Source organism: Triticum dicoccoides, chromosome 6B (assembly GCF_002162155.2).
Source record: "Triticum dicoccoides isolate Atlit2015 ecotype Zavitan chromosome 6B, WEW_v2.0, whole genome shotgun sequence".
Taxonomy (NCBI): domain Eukaryota; kingdom Viridiplantae; phylum Streptophyta; class Magnoliopsida; order Poales; family Poaceae; genus Triticum; species Triticum dicoccoides.
The window spans coordinates 485732979-485754088 of record NC_041391.1 but is presented as its reverse complement, the minus strand read 5'-3'; the positions used below and the strand labels follow the sequence as shown (position 1 = coordinate 485754088).

The 21110-nt window shown below is 42.7% G+C and overlaps 1 protein-coding gene across 1 annotated transcript; it reads right to left on the bottom strand.

Annotated features, from left to right (window-relative positions):
• Positions 1-8435: 8435 nt before the first annotated feature.
• On the bottom strand, positions 8436-9353 carry LOC119321207 (protein NYNRIN-like). The gene has a single exon (XM_037594995.1). It carries the CDS (start codon positions 9351-9353, stop codon positions 8436-8438), a length of 918 nt encoding a protein of 305 aa, XP_037450892.1.
• Between the last annotated feature and the right edge of the window lie 11757 nt (positions 9354-21110).

The following is a 21110-nucleotide window of genomic DNA, read 5'->3' as shown; positions in this document are numbered from 1 at the left end:
ATAGTAGACATGATCAACATAGAGATGTTCACCATTGATGACTACCCCATCTCACATGATGATCATACATGGGTTAGTTGATTTGGATCACGTATCACTTAGATGACTCGAGGGATGTTTATTTAAGTGGGAGTTTATTAGTAATTTGATTAATTGAACTTAATTTATCATGAACTTAGTCCTGATAGTATTTGCATATCTACGTTGTAGATCAATAGCTTGCAATATAGCCCCCCTATTTTTTTATGTTCCTAGAGAAAAATAAGTTGAAAGATGATAGTAGCAATGATACGGACCGGGTCCGTGATCTGAGAATTATCCTGATTTCTGCACAGAAGAATTATGTCCTTGATGCACCGCTAGGTGACATACCTATTACAGGAGCAGATGCAGATGTTATGAACGTTTGACAAAGCTGATGACTACTCGATAGTTTAGTGCGCCATGCTTTACAGCTTAGAAACGGGACTTCAAAAACGTTTTTAACACCACAGAGCATATGAGATGTTCCAAGACTTGAAATTGGTATTTCGGACTCATGCCCATGTCGAGAGGTATGAGACCTCTGACAAGTACTTTGCCTACAAGATGGATGAGAATAGCTCAGCCAATGAGCATGTGCTCAGAATGTCTGGGTACTACAATTGCTTGAATCAAGTGGGAGTTAATCTTCCAGATAAGATAGTGATTGACAAGTGTTCTCTAGTCACTATCACCAAGCTACTAGAACTTCATGATGAACTATAATGTGCAAGGGATAACAAAACAATTCCCAAGCTCTTCACGGTGCTGAAATTGACGCAGGTAGAACAAGAAAGAGCATCAAGTGTTGATGGTTAACAAAACCACTAGTTTCAAAAAAAGAGAAAGGGACAGACAGGGAACTTCAAGAAGAAGAACAAATAAGTTGTCGCTCCCAGGAAGAAGCCCAAAGCTAGACCCAAGCCTTAAATTGAGTGCTTCTACTACAAAGGAAATAGTCACTGGAAGCGGAACTGCCCCAAATACTTGGCGGATAAGAACGATGGCAAAGTGACCAAAGGCATATTTTATATACATGGTATTGATGTATACTTTACTAGTGTTCATAGTAGCCCATGGGTATTTGATACCGGTTCAGTTGCTAAGATTAGTAACTCGAATCAGGAGTTGCAAAATGAACAGTGATTAGTTGAGGGCGAGGTGATGATATGTGTTGGAAGTGATTCCAAGGTTGATAAGATCACCATCGCATACTCCCTCTACCTTCAGGATTAGTGTTGAGCCTAAATAAATGTTATTTGGTGTTTGCATTGAGCATGAATATGATTGTATCATGTTTATTGCAATACGGTTATTCATTTAAGTCAGAGAATAATTGTTGTTCTGTTTACATGAATAAAACCTTCTATGGTCATACACCCAATGTAAATGGTTTATTGAATCTCGATCGTAGTGATACAAATATTCATAATATTGATGCCAAAAGATGCAAAGTTGATAATGATAGTGCAACATTCTTATGGCATTGTTGTTTAAGGTCATATTGGTGTAAAGCGCATGAAGAAACTCCATGCAGATGGACTTTTGGAATCACTTGATTATGAGTCATTTGATACTTGCAAACCATGCCTCATGGGCAAGATGACTAAGACTCCGTTCTCAGGAACAATGGAGTGATCTAATGACTTATTGGAAATAATACATGTCGATGTATGTGGTCTGATGAGTGTTGAAGCATGCGGCGGATATCATTATTTTCTGACCTTCACAAATTATTTGAGTAGGTATGGGTATATCTACTTGATGAAACACAAGTCTGAAACATTTGAAAAGTTCAAAGAATTTTAGAGTGAAGTGGAGAATCATCGTAACAAGAAAGTAAAATTTCTATGGTCTGATCACGGAGGCGAATATTTGAGTTACGAGTTTGGCCTTCATTTAAAACAATGTGGAATTGTTTCACAACTCATGCCACCTGGAACACCACAGCATGGTGTGTCCAAACATCGTAACCGTACTTTATTAGATATGGTGCTTTCTATGATGTTTCTTACTGATTTACCACTATCTTTTTGGGGTTATGCATTAGAGACAGCCGCATTCATGTTAAATAGGGCACCGTCTAAATCTGTTGAGACGACACCGTATGAATTGTGGTTTGGCAAGAAACCTAAGCTATCATTTCTTAAAGTTTGGGATTCCAATACTTATGTTAAAAGGCTTCAGCCTGATAAGCTCAAACCCAAATCAGAGAAGTGCGTCTTCATAGGATACCCTAAGGAAACAATTGGGTACACCTTCTACCACAAATCCGAAGGCAAGATCTTTGTTGCTAAGAATGGATCCTCTCTAGAGAAGGAGTTTCTCTTAAAAGAAGTGAGTGGGAGCAAAGTAGAACTTGATGAGGTAATTGTACCTGCTCTTGAATTGGAAAGTAGTACATCAGAGAAAAATGTTCTCGTGATGCCTACACCAACTCTAGAGAAAGCAAATGATAATGATCATGAAACTTCAGATCAAGTTGCTACTAAACCTTGTAGGTTAACCAGAGCTCGATCCGCACCAGAGTGGTACGGTAATCCTGTTCTAGAAGTCATGTTATTAGACCAAGGTGAACCTACGAACTATGAAGAAGCTATGATGAGCCCAGATTCCAGCAGATGGCTTAATGCCATGAAATCTGAGATAGGATCCATGTATGATAACAAAGTGTGGACTTTGGTGGACTTGCCCGATGATCAGCAAGCTATAGAAAATAAATGGATCTTCAAGAAGAAGACTGACGCTGATGGCTATGTTACTATCTATAAAGCGCGACTTTTCGCAAAAGGTCTTCGACAAGTTCAAGGGGTTGACTACAATGAGACTTTCTCATCCGTAGCAATGCCTAAGTCCATTCGAATCATGTTAGCAAGTGCCGCATTTTATGATTATGAAATATGGCAAATGGACGCCAAAATTGCATTCCTTAATGGATTTCTTAAAGAAGAGTTGTATATGATGCAACAAGAAGGTTTTGTCAATCCTAAAGGTGCTGACAAATTGGGCAAGCTCCAGCGATCCATCTATGGATTGATGCAAGCATCTCGGAGTTGGAATATACGCTTTGATGAGGTGATCAAAGCATATGGTTTTATACAGACTTATGGTGAAGCTTGTGTTTGCAAGAAAGTGACTGGGAGCTCTGTAGCATTTCTGATATTATATGTGGATGACATATTATTGATTGGAAATGATATAGAATTTCTGGATAGCATAAAAGGATACTTGAATAAGAATTTTTCAATGAAAGACCTTGGTGAAGCTGCTTACATATTGGGCATCAAGATCTATAGAGATAGATCAAGACGCTTAATAAGATTTTCAATGAGTACATACCTTGACAAGATTTTGAAGGAGTTCAAAATGGATCAGGCAAAGAAGGAGTTCTTGATTGTATTGTAAGGTGTGAAGTTGAGTAAGACTCAAAACATGACCACGGCAGAAGATAGAGAGAGAGTGAAAGTTATTCCCTATGCCTGAGCCACAGGTTCCATAAAGTATGCCATGCTGTGTACCAGACCTATTGTGTGCCTTGCCATGAGTTTGGAAAGGGGGTACAATAGTGATCGAGGAAAACATCACTAGGCAGCAGTCAAAATTATCCTTAGAGGACTAAGGAAATGTTTCTCGGTTATGGAAGTGATAAAGAGTTTGTCGTAAATAGTTACATTGATGCAAGCTTTGACACCGATTCAGATGACTCTGAGTCTCAATTTGGATACATACTCAAAGTGGGAGCAATTAGCTAGAGTAGCTCCATGCAGAGCATTGTAGACATAGAAATTTGCAAAATACATACGGATCTGAATGTGACAGACCCGTTGACTAAACTTCTCTCACAAGCAAAACATGATCACACCTTAGTACTCTTTGGGTGTTAATCACATGGCGATGTGAACTAGATTATTGACTCTAGTAAACTCTTTGGGTGTTAGTCACATGGCGATGTGAACTATGGGTGTTAATCACATGGCGATGTGAACTAGACTATTGACTCTAGTGCAAGTGGGAAACTGAAGGAAATGTGTCCTAGAGGCAATAATAAAGTTGTTATTTTATATTTCCTTATTCATGATAAAGGTTTATTATTCATGCTAGAATTGTATTGATCGAAAACTTAAATACATGTGTGAATACATAAACAAATATCATGTCGCTAGTAAGCCTCTACTAGACTAGCTCGTTGATCCAACATGGTTAAGGTTTCCTAACCATAGACATGTGTTGTCATTTGATAACGGGATCACATCATTAGGAGAATGATGTGATGGACAAGGCCCATCAGTTAGCTTAGCATAATGATCATTCAGTTTATTGCTATTGCTCTCTTCATGTAAAATACATAATCCTTCGACTATGAGATTATGCAACTCCCGGATATCAGAGGAATACCTTGTGTGCTATCAAACATCACAACGTAACTGGGTGATCATAAAGATGCTCTACAGGTATCTCCGAAGGTGTTTGTTGAGTTGGAATATATTGAGATTAGGATTTGTCACTCCGAGTATCGGAGAGGTATCTCTGGGCCCTCTCGGTAATACACATCATAAGCTTGCATGCAAGTGACTAAGGAGTTAGTTACGAGGTGATGCAGTACGGAACGAGTAAAGAGACTTGTCAGTAACAAGATTGAACTAGGTATGAACATTCTAGAGCTATTTGGTCTCCGGAATGGTTTTAGAATGCATCGGAAAGTTATCGGAATACCTAGAGGCACCGAGAGAGTATTGGGCCTTATTGAGCCATGTAGAGGGAACACACCAGCCCACATGGGCTGGTGCCCCCCCCCCCAAGGCAAACACACCCAATTATATGGAAGGGGAGGTGCCACCTCCTCCTACCATATCTTCGGAAGGGAGAAAGGAAGGAGAAGGGGCGCCTCTCCCTTTCCTTCTCCCTTGTGCATTACATGGAAGGAGGGCGCACCACTAGGAAATCCCTAGGGTGGCTACTGGCCTATTGGAGGCGCCCTAGGGCTGCCTTCTCCCCTCCCACACCTATATATATGTGGGGAGGGGTGCCACACAAGACACAACATATTCCACGACGTGTGTCGGCACCCCTCCGTCTATAGTTTACTCCTCCGCTATAGATCGTCGTAGTGCTTCGGCGAAGCCCAGCAGGATTGCTTCACCACCACCGTCACCACGCCGTTGTGTTGACATAACTCATCTACTACCTCGACCCTCTTGCTGGATCAAGACGGCGAGGACGACACCGAGCCAAACGTGTGCAGAACGCGGAGGTGTCGTACGTTCGGTACTTGATCGGGTGGGTCGCGAAGGTGTATGGCCACATCAACCATGTTGAATAAACGCTTCTGCTTACAGTCTACGATGGTACGTAGACACACTCTCCCCCTCTTGTTGCTATGCATCTCCGTGGATAGATCTTGCATGTGTGTAGTAAATTTTTGTTTTCCATGCAACGTTCCCCAACAACTACCTCGATTTCCTTCGGTTTTGGCTGCCGGATGCTGGTCAAATAGTTTTTTTGTGTTCCTTGATGTTGGATCTTCGCGGTTTGTTTTGACCTCGTAGTAAATTCACATGGATGTGCGCTTGGTGTCTTACGTGATTGGCTGGGTCGGCTGGTTTCGTGGCGGACGGTCTCTCCCCATGGGCCACGTGCGTGTCGCATGATTTTTCCGCCCTGGAGAAGTTGATACTATGTTTGTTGCTCTCTACTCTGGCTCGGTCGATGGAGCCACTGCAAGTGGGCATGTCTTCCCTATGGTCCCACCCGTCCATCTCCTTCTGTGTCTTATTTCATGTGTGTTGTGTCTCACGTTTGGTTTGGTTCCGGTGTGGGGTCCCTCTTTTATGTGTGTGCTTTGACTCTTTGGTTGTCCGTGCACGCGCACTGCTTAGAGCATCTCTAGCAGACCCCGTATAAGTGGCCAAACCCTTATAATTTTTGTGTTTTACAGTTTTGGTCGAAAAAATGTCCAGAATAGAAACCGTAAAAATGGTCCTACCAGTAAATTTTTTAAGGGCCACCGAAAATGCACACCCGAAACCCTTATGTTTGGAGGTTGGAAGGCCGAACCGAGGGGGCCGCGTATACTGGTCAAACCTCGTCGGAGCAAACACGTCACCGTGGAGTTTGCCGAAATACGCCCTAAACTCGCCGGAATTCATCACCGCACACCGGAAAAGGCCGCTAGACGCCTTAATCAATCGCCGCTGGTTTGAATTGGACAAGCTCGACATCGCCGTGGCCTCCCATGACCTCAGCCTAGCCGCTGGAATCCTCCCGGCGCGGCAGGCAAAGGGGCACGGCTCGGCCGACGCGGCTGGCAATAGAGCAAGGCGCGGACAGCGGAGGCGACGGGACGCGGCGGGCGAGGCTAGGCACGACCGGTATGGTGATGGGGCACAGCCGGCAGGGACGGGGTGCGGGCGACGGGGCGTGACCGGACTGGAGGAAGGAGCTCTTTATCCCAGTTTTACAGTTTATTTTACAATATCTGTTTGGTCGTAGCTAAAATGAACCCTTAAAATGCATTTTTAACCCGTATCCCAGTTTTACAGGTTACGATTTTAGGGGGTCTGCTAGAGATGCTCTTAGGTGGTTGGCGCATCCGCTCTTTCTCCAAGGCTCGTGCTTTTCCGCTTGTGCTGCCGACTGTGGGGCCTTTGTAGGAGGGGGTCCACTAGTTCGTGGTGCCCCTCAGTTTCTTCCGCATGCTCTCTCCGCTCTCTCCTCACTATGGCCGAAGCAAGGCCATGCTGAATGGGCGTGGGAGCGTCGCACGGTGCCCCCCCCCTCCGGAGAGGCATGTGCTTGCTACTAACGCGGCAACAAAGAGCACCTCTTTTCTCTTCATTGTTTCTCTTTCTTTCTGCATTAATCAGCCTGCAAGTGGCCAAGAGAAGAACAGAGGAAATAGAGGGGAGACCAACGTCCAAATGACGCTCCCGACGACGACCTTATGCAACTGCGTGCTGCCGAAACACGGCGTGCACGTCCACGGCCCCGGTGACACCTGGAGAAAGGCCCGGGAAGCTGTTGTTCGCGTTGTTGGCGGAGTGGGTGGTGATATTGAGGGCGTGGATTTGGTGTCCGCGGGTGTAGATGCTCTTAGTCGCTCCCTTTTTTTAGCAGAGATTCATTTGCACTGGTTTCATAGCAAAACATCTTTTACACTTCATCCTCTAGTTAATAGTTACCTTTTCCCCTGCACAATCAGATATACTTGTAATTACGTAATATTCAAGATATCAGCCAATCAAATTATATGTGTTTTTAGAATCCTACAAATCAAAGAGGCCGTTAAAATATAAATATATTTTGTAATGGGAAACATTTTGTTCACCTGTATGACTCTAATCCTTCCTTTACCACGTGTTGAAAATTGGCTTACCCCGGTGATATGATTTTCTCTATGTTTTTCATATTGACAAGTGTTGGCACGCGAAATCGCCGTGCAACACCAGGATATTTGTCGAGCTTTCGTGACGACGAACGATTGCTTTACGAGCAAAGCAACCAAGATTTCCTCGCTTTCGTGGAGGAGAGACGACCGTTTTACAACGCAAAACGGCAAAGATCAACCAAACCCTAGGGCTGCTAGGGCTCGGCAGGAAGTAGCGATAGAAAATAGACGTACGTGAAAAAGTAATGTTTGTATTGATAGATCGATTGCTGGGGTTTTCCAATCGGCCATGGCCTTGCATATATACGGCACGCTGGACTTGGCGTATAAGTTTACAACTCTGAAGCTAAAACCGATCAGGACTAGCCTTTCTTGATTCGGTTACCATGTAGCATACTTCTACAAAAATATACTTGCCAATCTAAGTATGTAACAAATCTAGGCCATATCCACGTACATGCAATCTTGCATATTTGAATAAAGTATTCCGGCCACGTCGCCATCACACTAAATATAGTGGCTAAGCATATGTATAAATACCTTGAGCCCACCAAGAAAATATTAAATATTCTGGCAACGTCGCAAATCAAACTGGATAATGCCCATTGGGACTAAGCATACTTCTTCATATACGTAAATATATATCACTTGCATGCATCACACCCATAGTCCAGTATAGCATATTATTCTTCTTAGGACTTGTATCTTCACCTTCCATGAAATTTCCTGTGGCAAATACTTCAACAATGCATTAACCGATCAGCTTGATAAATCATTGATTTAATTTGGCTCATCACATACTAAGTAGCCAAATTATACCATCAACACATGCCCCCCTGTTTTTGGTACAATTGTATTGACCAAAAATATATAGGAATTGTCGTAGGATAAAGTCGATCATTGATCATATCATTACTCACGGCGATGTCTAACGATACATCGGCCAAATTTTCTTTGGGCGATATTTCAAATAATATCGGCCAAATTTGCTCAGGGCGATACTTGAAATAACATATCGGCCACAACATGTTCAGGCCTCCTGCCACATGCTAGGATAATAATTCTTCAAATATTTTCCATTAAGAGCTTTGGACAACTTCTCTCCCTGTAAAGATTGTACAAAATATGAATTTCTAGGAACAATCTCTATAATTTTATACCGGCCTTCCCAACTTGGCGAACATTTGCCGAACTTTCTATCTTTAGTTCCAATAGGTAAAATCGTTTTCCACACTAAATCCCCTATTTGAAACGATTTCTCTCTCACCCTTTTATTATAAGCCTTGGCTACTCTTAATTTCTCCTTCTCAATTTCTTGCAAAGCTCTTAATATCTCTTCTGAAATGTCATCTATCTTATCCATCATCAAATAATTATAATCTACAACCGACAAATCATTTTGTCTGGCCACTCTAAGAGCTTGTAAATTAACCTCTACAGGTAACACCGCCTCCTGACCATATACCAGATCATACGGTGCCACTTGAGTCGCTCCATGCTTAGATATCCGATGAGCCCATAAAGCTTCTGAAAGTACCTCATGCCATCTTTTCAGATGCTCCTCAATTTTCTTCTTGATAAGATTAATTAAAGTTTTATTGCTAGATTCGGCCTGTCCGTTAGCTTGAGCATAGTAAGGCGACGAATTTAACAATTTAATTCCTAAAGATTCGGCAAATTCACGAAATTGATGAGACATAAAAGAAGCACCTTGACCAGTAGTTAAAGTTTGAGGAATACCGAATCTATGAATAATATGCTCTAAAACAAAACTAATAACCTCTTTGTGAGTCATATTTTTCAAAGGAACTGCTTCAGTCCATTTAGTAAAATAATCGGTGACAACTAGGACGAAGCGGTGTCTTTTAGAATACAAAGGATGTATTTCACCAATAAAATCTAAGCCCCATCCTCTAAATGGCCACGGCCTAATTATAGGATTCAACATAGCTGCGGGCGCTATATGTATATTCCCAAATTTTTGACATGCCTCACAACCTTTATAGTACCAAAAACAATCCTTTAGCAAAGTCGGCCAATAAAACCCTGCTCTTTTTAATAACCATCGCATTTTGTGAGCCGACTGATGTGTCCCACATATTCCTTCGTGCACTTCACCCATAGCCACTCTAGATTGATCAGAATCCAAGAATTTTAAAAATAACTCATCGATCGTTTGGCGATACAACTCATCGTTAAATAAGGTATATTTTAAAGCTTGTCGCCGAATTTTTCTATCTCTCGTTTGACTTGGATCCTTTAAATGATTAACTAGAGGAACTCTCCAATCACTCGGGTCTAAGTTATTTGTTAATTCGGTCGTTTGTGACTCATGCACCGAATCTGCACTACACTGTACAGCTAATTGTTCAACTGTGCTTGGCCCAAGTGCACTCTATGGCAAAGTATCCAACATTATAGACTCAGCATGCATCCACTTTTCTAATATAAAAACATTCCTTTGCTAATGTATTAACCGGATGCTTGTTGTGCTAAACAATTAGCTCTAAAATTTTCTTCTCTGGGTATATGATGGATGGTGAATGTATCTAGAGACTTAATTATGTCTAAACATCGGTCCAAATAACTATTTAATAACCCATCAAAACATTGAAATTCGCCTTTAATTTGTTGTACTACCAGAAGCGAATCCCCAAAAGCATCTAGATTCTTTACACCCATATCAACTACAGTTTGTAAACCAAACAGTAAAGCTTCGTACTCAGCTTAGTTATTAGTGCAAGGATATTCCAAACGGACCGATGTATCATAAACAATATTATTAGGTGAAATTAAAACATTACCGATGCCTTGCCCGTCCCTACAAACCGATCCATCAAAATAAATTTTCCATGGACACACACTAACATAATTGATATTTTCATCACCTTTAATCCTATGATCAATAATGAAATCGGCGATAACTTGACCCTTCATAGCACGCAACGATTCATATGTTAAATCATATTCTATTAGTGCGTAAGCCCATTTTCCAATCCTACCGCTAAGAATCGGTTGTTGCAACATATACTTAATGACGTCAACCTGGCAAGCTACCACACACATACTAGAAAGAAGATAAGGCCGAAACTTGGTACATGCATAGTATAAAGATAACCATAACTTTTCAATAAACATGTACCGACTTTCGGCATCGAGCAAACGACGGCTTAAGTATGCAATGATATATTCTTTGCCGTTGAACTCTTGCACCAACACCACACCGATCACCCTATCTTCTGCAGTAATGTACAGCCTGAACGGCGCACCGGACATGGGCGCCCGCAATATTGGAGGATTTGACAAGCATTGCTTTATATTATTGAAAGCATATCGTTGCTCTGTCCCCCAAGTAAATTCGGCTTCATTCTTTAGCCGAAGTAGAGGAACAAACGATTGAATTTTCCTGCAAGGTTAGATATGAATCATCTCAAGTAATTAATTTTTCCTAACAACTTTTGCACATCCCTTTTACACGTGGGTTCCTCCAAATTTCTAATTGCCTCCACTTTCTTAGGGTCAATCTCTATGCCATTTTCATGAATTATGAATTCTAAAAACTTACCAACCGACACGCCAAAAGCACATTTGAGTGAGTTCATTTTTAATCCATACCGGCGCATCCTTTCAAAAGCTAATTTTAAATCGGCTAAATGATGATCAAACCCATCCAATTTAACAACTATGTCATCAATATATATTTCTAGTACAATGCCTAGAAGATCATGAAAAATTAAATTCATAGCGCGTTGGTATGTAGCACTGGTATTTTTTAACCCAAATGTCATAACGACCCACTCAAATAAACCAACAAAACATGGGCAATGAAAAGCAGTCTTAGACATATCTTGTTCGGCCATAAATATTTGATTGTAACCTGCATTACCATCTAAAAATCTAATCACTTTATGTCCCGACGCATCATTAATAAGCATGTCGGCTATAGGCATAGGATATTCATCTTTCGGAGTAGCTTTATTCAAATCTCTAAAATCAACACAGATTCTAATATTACCAGTATTTTTCTTTTTCACAGGCACAATATTAGAAACCCAATCTGCATATCTACACGGCCGAATAAACTTAGCTTTTAACAACCGATCAACCTCTTCTTTGATGCGGTCATACAAATTAGGATTGAAACTTCTACGAGGTTGTTTATGCGGCCTAAAACCGGATTTAATAGGTAATCTATGTTCTACTAAATCTCAACTCAAACCGAGCATCTCAGTATAATTCCAAGCAAAACGATCAACGAATTCTTTAAGTAATAAACATACCTTACTTTTCTGATCGGCTTTCAAGCTAGCTTTGATAAATGTAGGCCTCGGGATACTTCCATCACCAATATCAATTTCTTCAAGTGGATCAGCCGATGAGAATCCTTGTCCAAGCTTTTCCACGTCATCAAAATCTTCAATTGTTTCATGCATATCGCTCTTTCCGGAACGATACTCCTCTGTGCGTCTTTGTAGCCACTTAATACTATCGTCTTTATTCATCATTTATATGGATAAATCATTAAGCCGAGCTATGTCAGCCGGCTGTGCATTTATAGGTACAAAACCATCTCTACCGATACTGATATAATCATAATCCGATATATCCCTACCGGTCAAACATCGCATGTCACCGTGTTGCCAATCAACTGGTGCCTCCGTCAAAGCAATGCAAGAAGAATTGTCCGCCTCAATCACCTCGACATCATCATTAACCCACTGAATTAAGCATTGATGAAGAGTAGAAGGGATACAACAATTTGCATGAATCCAGTTGCGTCCCAGAAGAATATTATACCGGCCTTTGACATCGACAACAAAAAATGCAGTCGACAATGTTTTGCTTCCGACTGTGAGCTCCATAGAAATAACACCCTTAGCCTCGGACAATTCTCCTGAGAACCCACTAACTCCCATGTTGGTCTTCATTAACTTGCTCCCTTTTCGGTTCAGTTTAGAAAATACCAAAAAGGGCATAATATTAACACCTGCACCACCATCAACAAGCATGCGACCAATAGGCTTACCATCAATGTGACCTCTGATAAATAATGGCTTTAGGTGCTGCCCATGCTTCTCTGGTTTCTCAAATATAGCATTCTTTGGGCCAAGAACAAGTTCAGCAATTTCTGCCTCGGGCGCGCGAAATTCAATAGGCAATGCGAACACCATATTAACATCCATATCAGTTGGTACATCTTTATTATTCTCTGAATTTTCTACAATAATGATGTCATCCGTATTTTTATTTTCTTCTGCTGCGATGCGCTTCTCCTTCCAAGTCTTTGTAGGCATCATTGGTTTATCCTGATTGAACCATCTATCGCGCTTCTTCTCAGCTATCTCTTCCTTTATTTCCAATGTCCGCAGTCGCTGTACATGTCGTTTCTGAGTGTGGGTAAGTCCATTCGGGCACCACTGCGGTGCTAGTTTAGTCCCTGGCGCGACAGACTTAATTTGGCTGCCCCCGGGTCCTTCGGCCTATACTGACGTACTTCTGTTTTTCTGGCAAACATTTCATCTCTGGCCAAAAACTTCTCTCCTGATCATATACGGTACTGGAATTAAATCCCTGTACGCGTACATTGCCTGAGTCCCAATGTGTAGATGTACTAGTATTAGACTTGAAACTCCTCGGAGGCAAACTCTTGGACTTTTCTGTGCAACAATTCTTTATGATCAAATCAGCTTGTGTGCTAGCCGATTTAGGCTTCTGAATAGTACGTGAGGATATAGCATCCGGCCATGCATGCGGGTTATGCCCAGAATTAGTTTGCTTTTCAAATTGATTAGACTGGCCAGCTTGCCGCAACTTTACGCCATTACTTTTCTCCTCTGTACCGAGACCTTCTTTTGAGACACTGCTTGTTTCTGTACAATTGACAACACCTTCATCTGACTGGTGTTCCGCTATTTTCATACCATGATCAGCATCCAAATCATCTGAATTTTTTGCTGCTTTAGTTTCAGCACGCTTCACCGGCATCCATACGCGCTTGTAGTTTCCCTTATAGTTGTTGCGCTCTGCACTGCGTACCGGTGATCGAACTCCTCGAATCTCGATGGCATTATGTGATCTAGCCTCCTCATTGAAACGAGCCATTTTCTCATGTACGTTTGGTCTGAACATAGGCCTCGGCGGGATCCATCCCGGCTGAAAATAACCTGCTGGCCCTGTAGGATATGGCGCCCAAAGATTAAACCCCCATGGAGGAAACTGCGGATACATAGGAGGTGCACAACCCCAATATGTCGGCTCCATTGCAAAATACGGTTGTTGGTCATATGCACTTCCTTACCATTGCTCATGACTGTGAGGTCCAGAAGGAGATCTAGGACGCTTATTACCTCTGAGCCGATTAAACACATTGTTGGTCTTGCGTGAGGTATATTTTTTCAACAACATGCTAACTGTCGGCTTTGGCCTTGGAGCTTGTCTCCTTCCTCCGTTGACTTTCCACATTCCTATTTCTGGATTTTTTGGTTTGATCATCCTTGGAGGAGCACTACTATCAACAATATTTTTCTCTCTTGCGGACTCAGTCTGATCCGACCGAATAAGCATTTTTTACTCTCAAGCTCGACCATATTGATAGGAAAAGGGTCGCTGTCGAGCTTCATCTTAGGACCTTCTGTAAACGTCAATCGTCCTTCATTGATGGCCGATTGCACCTGTCGACGAAACACGTTACAATCATTAGTAGCACGAGAAAAAGAATTGTGCCACTTACAATAAGCTCTTCTACCCAATTCTTCTGGAGGTGGAATTACATGACCCTCTCTTACTCTAATTAATTTATTCTGCAATAACATATCAAAAAATTTATCACACTTGCTAACATCAAAAGTGTATTTAATTTCATCTCGTCTAGCAGGTGTAGGTTTCAAAGCAGAACATGCAAATGGTTTTGACTTTGGCGCTTGAACCCATTCGGCTACACATATGTTAACATCATCCTCACTAGCCGAATCACTATCATAATTTAAGGCATTAACCACATGGTTATTCTTCTCTTTATTTCTATTTTCTTTAAACCGGTTGTATTGTTTAATTTCCTTAGCCCAGTTTTCCTGCGCCAAAGCCTTTTGCAAAATTTGATTAACATCTAAAAATTCTTGCCCTTCTAGTTTATCCTTAATATGAGCAAGTAGACCTGAAAAGGCAAGATCGGCTAAATCCTTTTTGGCTATGGTCAACCTGAAACATCGGCTTTTGACATCTCTAAACCTCCTAATATAATCATGAACATGCTCATTATATTTCTTCTAACCATAGTTAGATCTGAAAGTCGAAGTTCCGTTTCACCGCTATAAAAATACTCATGAAATTTTTGCTCCAATTGTGCCCATGTTGAAATCGAATTAGGAGCAAGCAATGTAAACCAAGTAAATGCAGTACCGGATAAAGATAATGGAAACAATTTTAATCTATAAACATCCAATGTGCTAACCTCGCTGCATTGTGCTAAAAATTGTCCCATATGCTCAAAAGTAGATCTACCATCTTTCCCCGTAAATTTAACAAAATCTGGAATTCTAAAACCACGAGGATATGGTGTCGAGTCAAAATAATTAGGGTATGGTTTTTGATATGCACGTGCTCTACCCTTGGGTTCTAAACCAAATTCTCTAAGTATATTAGCAAGCTGATCCTAAAAATTATTATTAGGCTGTATAGAACTAGCTTGTGGAGCAGATGAAACACAAGCACGCCGCGGAAACTCCGGCAAAGAAATTTGAGCATGTGAAGTTTGCAACGAAGACCCACTAAAATATGAATCGGGTACCGGCCCGTATGGAACCCCGGTACCAACAGGCGGCAGTGGTGGCGTACTATATGCTACTGTCTGATAACTAGGCTACTGCAAATTAGAATTAAAACCAAAACTTCGGTTATTGTTATTGTGATTTTGTGGAACCGAAGTCGAAACAATAGGAGCAGTAGTACTAGGAACTAAATTATTAGCCGAACTACCAACATAGTTCCGGCCATCCAGATTATTGTTTAAAGGAACATGAGGCTGCATAGCATTAGCCGATGCACTAGGCGTATGTATATTACTTGGAAATTGTTAAATCTGTTACTGTCCGGTGGCATCGGTCTTTTTCCAGAATACTCATCATTGACTTGCAGCACTAATGAGCGTACATGACCAGGTAGACATTTTTCAAGATCTTTATTAAGCTGCTCCTTAAATTCTTCAAGTCTATTAGCTACTGCTTGAGTAATTGTACGTGTCGTATATTCCATATCAGAACCATATTTACTAGCTACGGACACATCAATTAGATGAGCAATTTCTTCGGTTGAGTTTTTTACCTGAGCATCGAAAGGGCTCGGAACTACCTTTTTGATGACGCCGTTCCTCGTCTTCGCGTACCCAGCCAACTTGAGCTTCAACCTCTCAACCTTTTCTTTCTCAAGCTCCTCTTCAAGCTCGCGCCGAACATCTTCCAAGAGATCGTCGAGTGTGACGGCGATGACGTTCTCTGGGTCGATGTCGCTCCCGTTCTTGGACTCGGTACTCATCGTGTAGCTCTTCTTCTTCTCGTCCCCAGCGGAGTCGCCAATTGTGTTGGCACGCGAAATCGCCGCGCAACACCAGGATATTTGTCGTGCTTTCGTGACGATGAACGATTGCTTTACGAGCAAAGCAACAAAGATTTTCCCCAGCGGAGTCGTCAATTGTGTTGGACATGAAATCACCGCGCAACACCAGGATATTTGTCGTGCTTTCGTGACGACGAACGATTGCTTTACGAGCAAAGCAACCAAGATTTCCTCGCTTTCGTGGAGAAGAGACGACCGTTTTACAGCGCAAAACGGCAAAGATCAACCAAACCCTAGGGCTGCTAGGGCTCGGCAGGAAGTAGCGATAGAAAATAGACGTACCTGAAAAAGTAATGTTTGTATTGATAGATCGATTGCTGGGGTTTTCCAATCGGCCATGGCCTTGCATATATACGGCACGCTGGACTTGGCGTATAAGTTTACAACTCTAAAGCTAAAACCGAATCAGGACTAGCCTTTCTTGATTCGGTTACCATGTAGCATACTTCTACAAAAATATACTTGTCAATCTAAGTACGTAACAAATCTAGGCCATATCCTTGCATATATGAATAAAGTATTCCGGCCACGTCACCATCACCCTAAATATAGTGGCTAAGCATATGTATAAATACCTTGAGCCCACCAAGAAAATATTAAATATTCCGGCAACATCTCAAATCAAACTGGATAATGGTCATTAGAACTAAGCATACTTCTTCATATACGTAGATATATATCACTTGTATGCATCACGCCCATGGTCCAGTATAGCATATGATTCTTCTTAGGACTTGTATCTTCACGTTTCATGAAATTTCCTGTGGCAAATACTTCAACAATGCATTAACCGATCAGCTTCATAAATCATTGATTTAATTTGGCTCATCACATACTAAGTAGCCAAATTATACCATCAACAACAAGGTCATTTTCTTGTGCTAATGAAAGCCACCTTTCTACGAGGAAAGCGCTTTTGCTCTCTCTTACTCTTTTGAAGTGGTTTTTCTTTCGCAAAGTGTGAGGCCCTGTTTCAATATCTCTTTTTCTGTCAAGTGAGGCAACAGTTCATTATCTAGAATTGGAATTAAGGAGCCTTCATTTAATTCGCCAAGATCGACATACATGTGGTTAGCAGTCTCGAATCTTAATGGATCGATCACCACCTTTGTTTAAAGCACATAAGACGGTAGTGAGACAACAAAAAATGCGCTATTTTATTGCGCTGAAAACAGAGATGCGCAGGCTGAATGATTCCAAATTGCCAGTGGCCAATTGGAATTGATTTGTCTTTCATGGTGGACGGAGGTGACCAACTATAGCAAACAAATAAGAGATTAGTCAGATAATGGTGGACGGAGCAGAGCAGTTAGCAAATAAGATAATGATGATGCATGCTCATTTCCCTGCGTGAACAATGCTGATGTGACGCATGATCCTGATCGGATGGGCTGGGCTGGCGAAGCGGCGATCTCAGATAGGACTAAAGTTAGGTTGAGTTGGCCATGTACACTAACCACCCACGAAGGGTACTGATGAATGGCGAATCCACTGGAACAAGTTGCTTAATTACTCCTTCTCCCCAGTGACTTTGTCGTTAAATGGTGACAATTGATTCAGATCGATACTGCCGCTTGGTTTCATCTGGCTAGAGTGCTCCAACAAGAACAAGTTGGTATTTTTTTTAATTTCCTTTCTCTATATTTTGAGCCTTTTGAATACTTGGATGGCACTACCACTGCAGACCGTACCAAACCCGTAGTTATTTTGTGCCAAAAAAGACATAGTTATGGCTTCTGGCTGCCTTGTGCATTAGAGCTATCTTCTGTTTGTGACCCTGAGGATACAATGCAAGCCATTAACAAGGTGCTTAGTATTCCCGCAAAAAAAAAAACAAGGTGCTTAGTAAAACAAGTAGATTTTTTTTCTTAAACACCAATGCTTGTTTTTACAGAAGAGATGTCCGATTAGCATCTACTCTCTACAGATAACATCGATGTTTAAGGAAAAACAGATTTGTTTTTATATGCAGTCCCACTAAACACATTGCATTGTACTCAGTTTTTTTTTTACTTCGCATATGAGATATGTAAGAAGTCAAACTTCGTAAAATGTGACCCAATTTACATGAAAAAAAAGTCCAAGGCGGCCATGCTTCTCCATGACGGCCACATTCTAGGCCTCGATGTCCAGAAAGATGGCGTCGATCCAGCTCGTCCAAGCCCAACCATGCTTTCGCCGCGGCGGCGGCGGCCATGGGTTAGGCATGTGGTCTAAAATATGTCGCTTCCTTTCCGCCTCTTCCCTCACGAAATCTGCAAGGCCCACTTCCAACTGCTCCCACACAGGGTCCAGGGCATTCGATGGCTGTTTTCGAGACATGTTTTGGAGAGGTGGAATGGAGACGGGTCATAGAGATTCTGGAGGCTTCGGAGATGACAATGGAAGAGACAGGAGGACGCCGCAGCCGCCAAGATACTTTAGGAGGACGTAGGCGGCCGTCAAGGGGGTTCCCGATGAGAAACACGGTCATGCTCACACGGCACCTCCCTACCCGCTCACACACAATTCAAGTTAGGAGGTGATGACGTTGTTGGGTTTGAAGCGAGTTTCATACTGGCCCTCCATAACCTTCAAATATGAAGTGTGCGAGCTCGTTTATAGAGCGAACTTCATAAACTATGACGATGGAGAGCCATATGACAACTTTGCTAGAGTATGATTTTAATCAAAATCACCGGTTATTAGGACAAGCAAGACCACACGGGAACTCTTTGCTTATACCTCCTTCGTTTCAAAATATAGTGCTTTCTCTATTCCAGTGCTTCAACTTTGATCATAAATTTAACCAGCGAAACCGACTGCGGTGGAAGCAAAAGTTATACCAGCGAATTCCTATTCAAAAGAAGTTTTAATTATATAATTTTTTCTCCCGCCGCAGTCGGTCTCGTTGGTCAATTTTATGATTAAAGTTGGACCTTAAAAAACGCGGGCACACTATATTTTGAAATGGAGGGAGTACAAAAGCAAAAGCAAAAGCCAAAAAATAAGAGCCCAACAGTGGATGCCGAAAGATTTGGCCTTTGCTGCCTCTCCTCCGTCGATAAGAGTGAGACTGAACCTGCTGGCTGCTAGACGTCCCGTCTGTCCATTTCCCGCTGTCGTGTTGCATCATCGGACGGATCTCTCCACGAGGAACGGCCGCGATCTTCGGATCGTGCGTCTCCGAATCACCACCTCCGTACGATCGTGCAGACCCAATCATCTATACTGTATATAAAATCGAGTTCCTCGTGCTCAATCCGCAGTAGTGAGTTGTGACTGACGAAAAGCTAGACGGCGCTCTGCTTTCTGGGGGAATCTAAGCCGAATTTGTCCCGAAAAAGGTAATCCGTCCCCAAGAGGTTTTGCCGTGTCCGCTTTACGTCTGGACTCGCTAGAGTTCTCTCGGACGCACGCACGCACGCACGTGTTCCATAGGGATGAATACATGAGTGTGCACAAACGTTAGGCAAATCAGAGATATCCGGTCGACTAGACGAGACGAGAACCCCATAGCTGACATGTTCGTGCCCGGGCGATGATGAGCACGTAGCACTGACCCGACCGGCCGGCTCAACCACCACGTGCTGCAATCTATGGTCCTATGGAGAAGACACTTGAGAGGGTTGGCATAACCGAGCCGAAACCGACGAGCTGGAGCACAGTTCCCGCTCAGCTCCATGAATTAAAAAGATGGGGGCGCAGCACTTATCACGTGTCAAACTTTGTCTGTCCGGTGCCGATAGGCTCTACAGCAACGACTGTGTGGTGGCGGGGCAGGCTCGTGGTCGTGGACGTCTACCGCGCTATGATGCACGCTTGACGAACCGAGCGACCGCGAATATGGACCAGGAAAGGCGAAATCACGTCACGTCCACGGACCACCGGATGGCGGGAGATAATGCCGTGATAGGGCCGAGCAGCTTCAGCGACGGCAACGATGATTGGATCTGCATGGAGAATCTACTTCCTCTGTCCTATTAGCGTTTTTGACACTAGTGGCTTTTAAGCGTGGCGTATCAACTCGGAACCAGGCAAATGCGCAACACAGTGACACGAGACTGTTGTGGAGAAGAAGGGAAAGGAGGGGCGCGCGTTAGCAAAGGCCACGATACGGTGTCTGGCAATGCCCGTTCGAGCTCCAGCATAAAATTGGCCGGTGGAAGGATGGGTTTTGGTGGCCCAAATCATCGAGGGCTATGTTCGGTACCATACATACCATACATGAGCCTGAATTATGATTGGGCTAGCGTGAGGTTATAGAGTTTGAATGGCGACCGAAACCAGAAAGAAAAGACACTACTCGGAGAGATCAATCAGAGGACTGAGGAAGGCCGGCTTCGGACGGAGTTACTCGGGGGACTGAGAACGGCCGAATTAACGTTTTTCCCGTGCAGTGGAGCGTGGCCGCTTGTGCCAGGCAGGCTATCGAGAGCGAGTGCACGCATTCTTATACTAGATGGAAAGCGACCTGGATCGATGGCGACGGGGTAATTAAGGTGTCCTGTTTTTCTTTGATCTGACACCCGTGGTCCATGTGGATCGCGTGAGCCCACCTCCGGCCCATCCTTGCTTCAGAAAGTCAGCGTACGTGTTGCAGCACTAGGTAAAAATATACTTTGTCTTAAAAAAAGAAGGTAAAAACGTAATGCCATTTCTAAAAGAAAGGGTAAAAATGTAGCACTCGATAATATTGTGTGTGGTCAGGATCGCATTTTCCATCATCCTCATTTCTTTGTACAAAGATTATGGAATCAAATCCTCCCAGAGTAGACCCCAGCCATCGCAGTGTCCCACTTGCACGCGCAGCCAGCCAGTGAGGCCAACTCCACCGCGCGACCCCAAACAGACGTCCGTTTTGTCCGGATTCTGTCCGTTTGGGTAGGGATTTGGGATCGTGTCCGGGCCTGTCCTGGGATACGGTGGTCGTGCGTCCAGCGCGCGGCCGCATCCATTTGCCCCATCCTGTCCGCGTATATTTCTTTGCAAGTCCTTAACTTTTTTATCATTCATTTTTTGGTACATGATAATACATCATTACATTTTGACTAGTAAAGCAAGGCCAAAGAAAACAAGAACCACAAGAATACATTTGAGAAGATACCCAACTTCC

What these genes read in the sequence shown, in the direction of transcription:
- LOC119321207 (XM_037594995.1), bottom strand. Translation starts at nt 9,353, where the DNA reads ATGTTGAATCCTATAATTAGGCCGTGGCCATTTAGAGGATGGGGCTTA.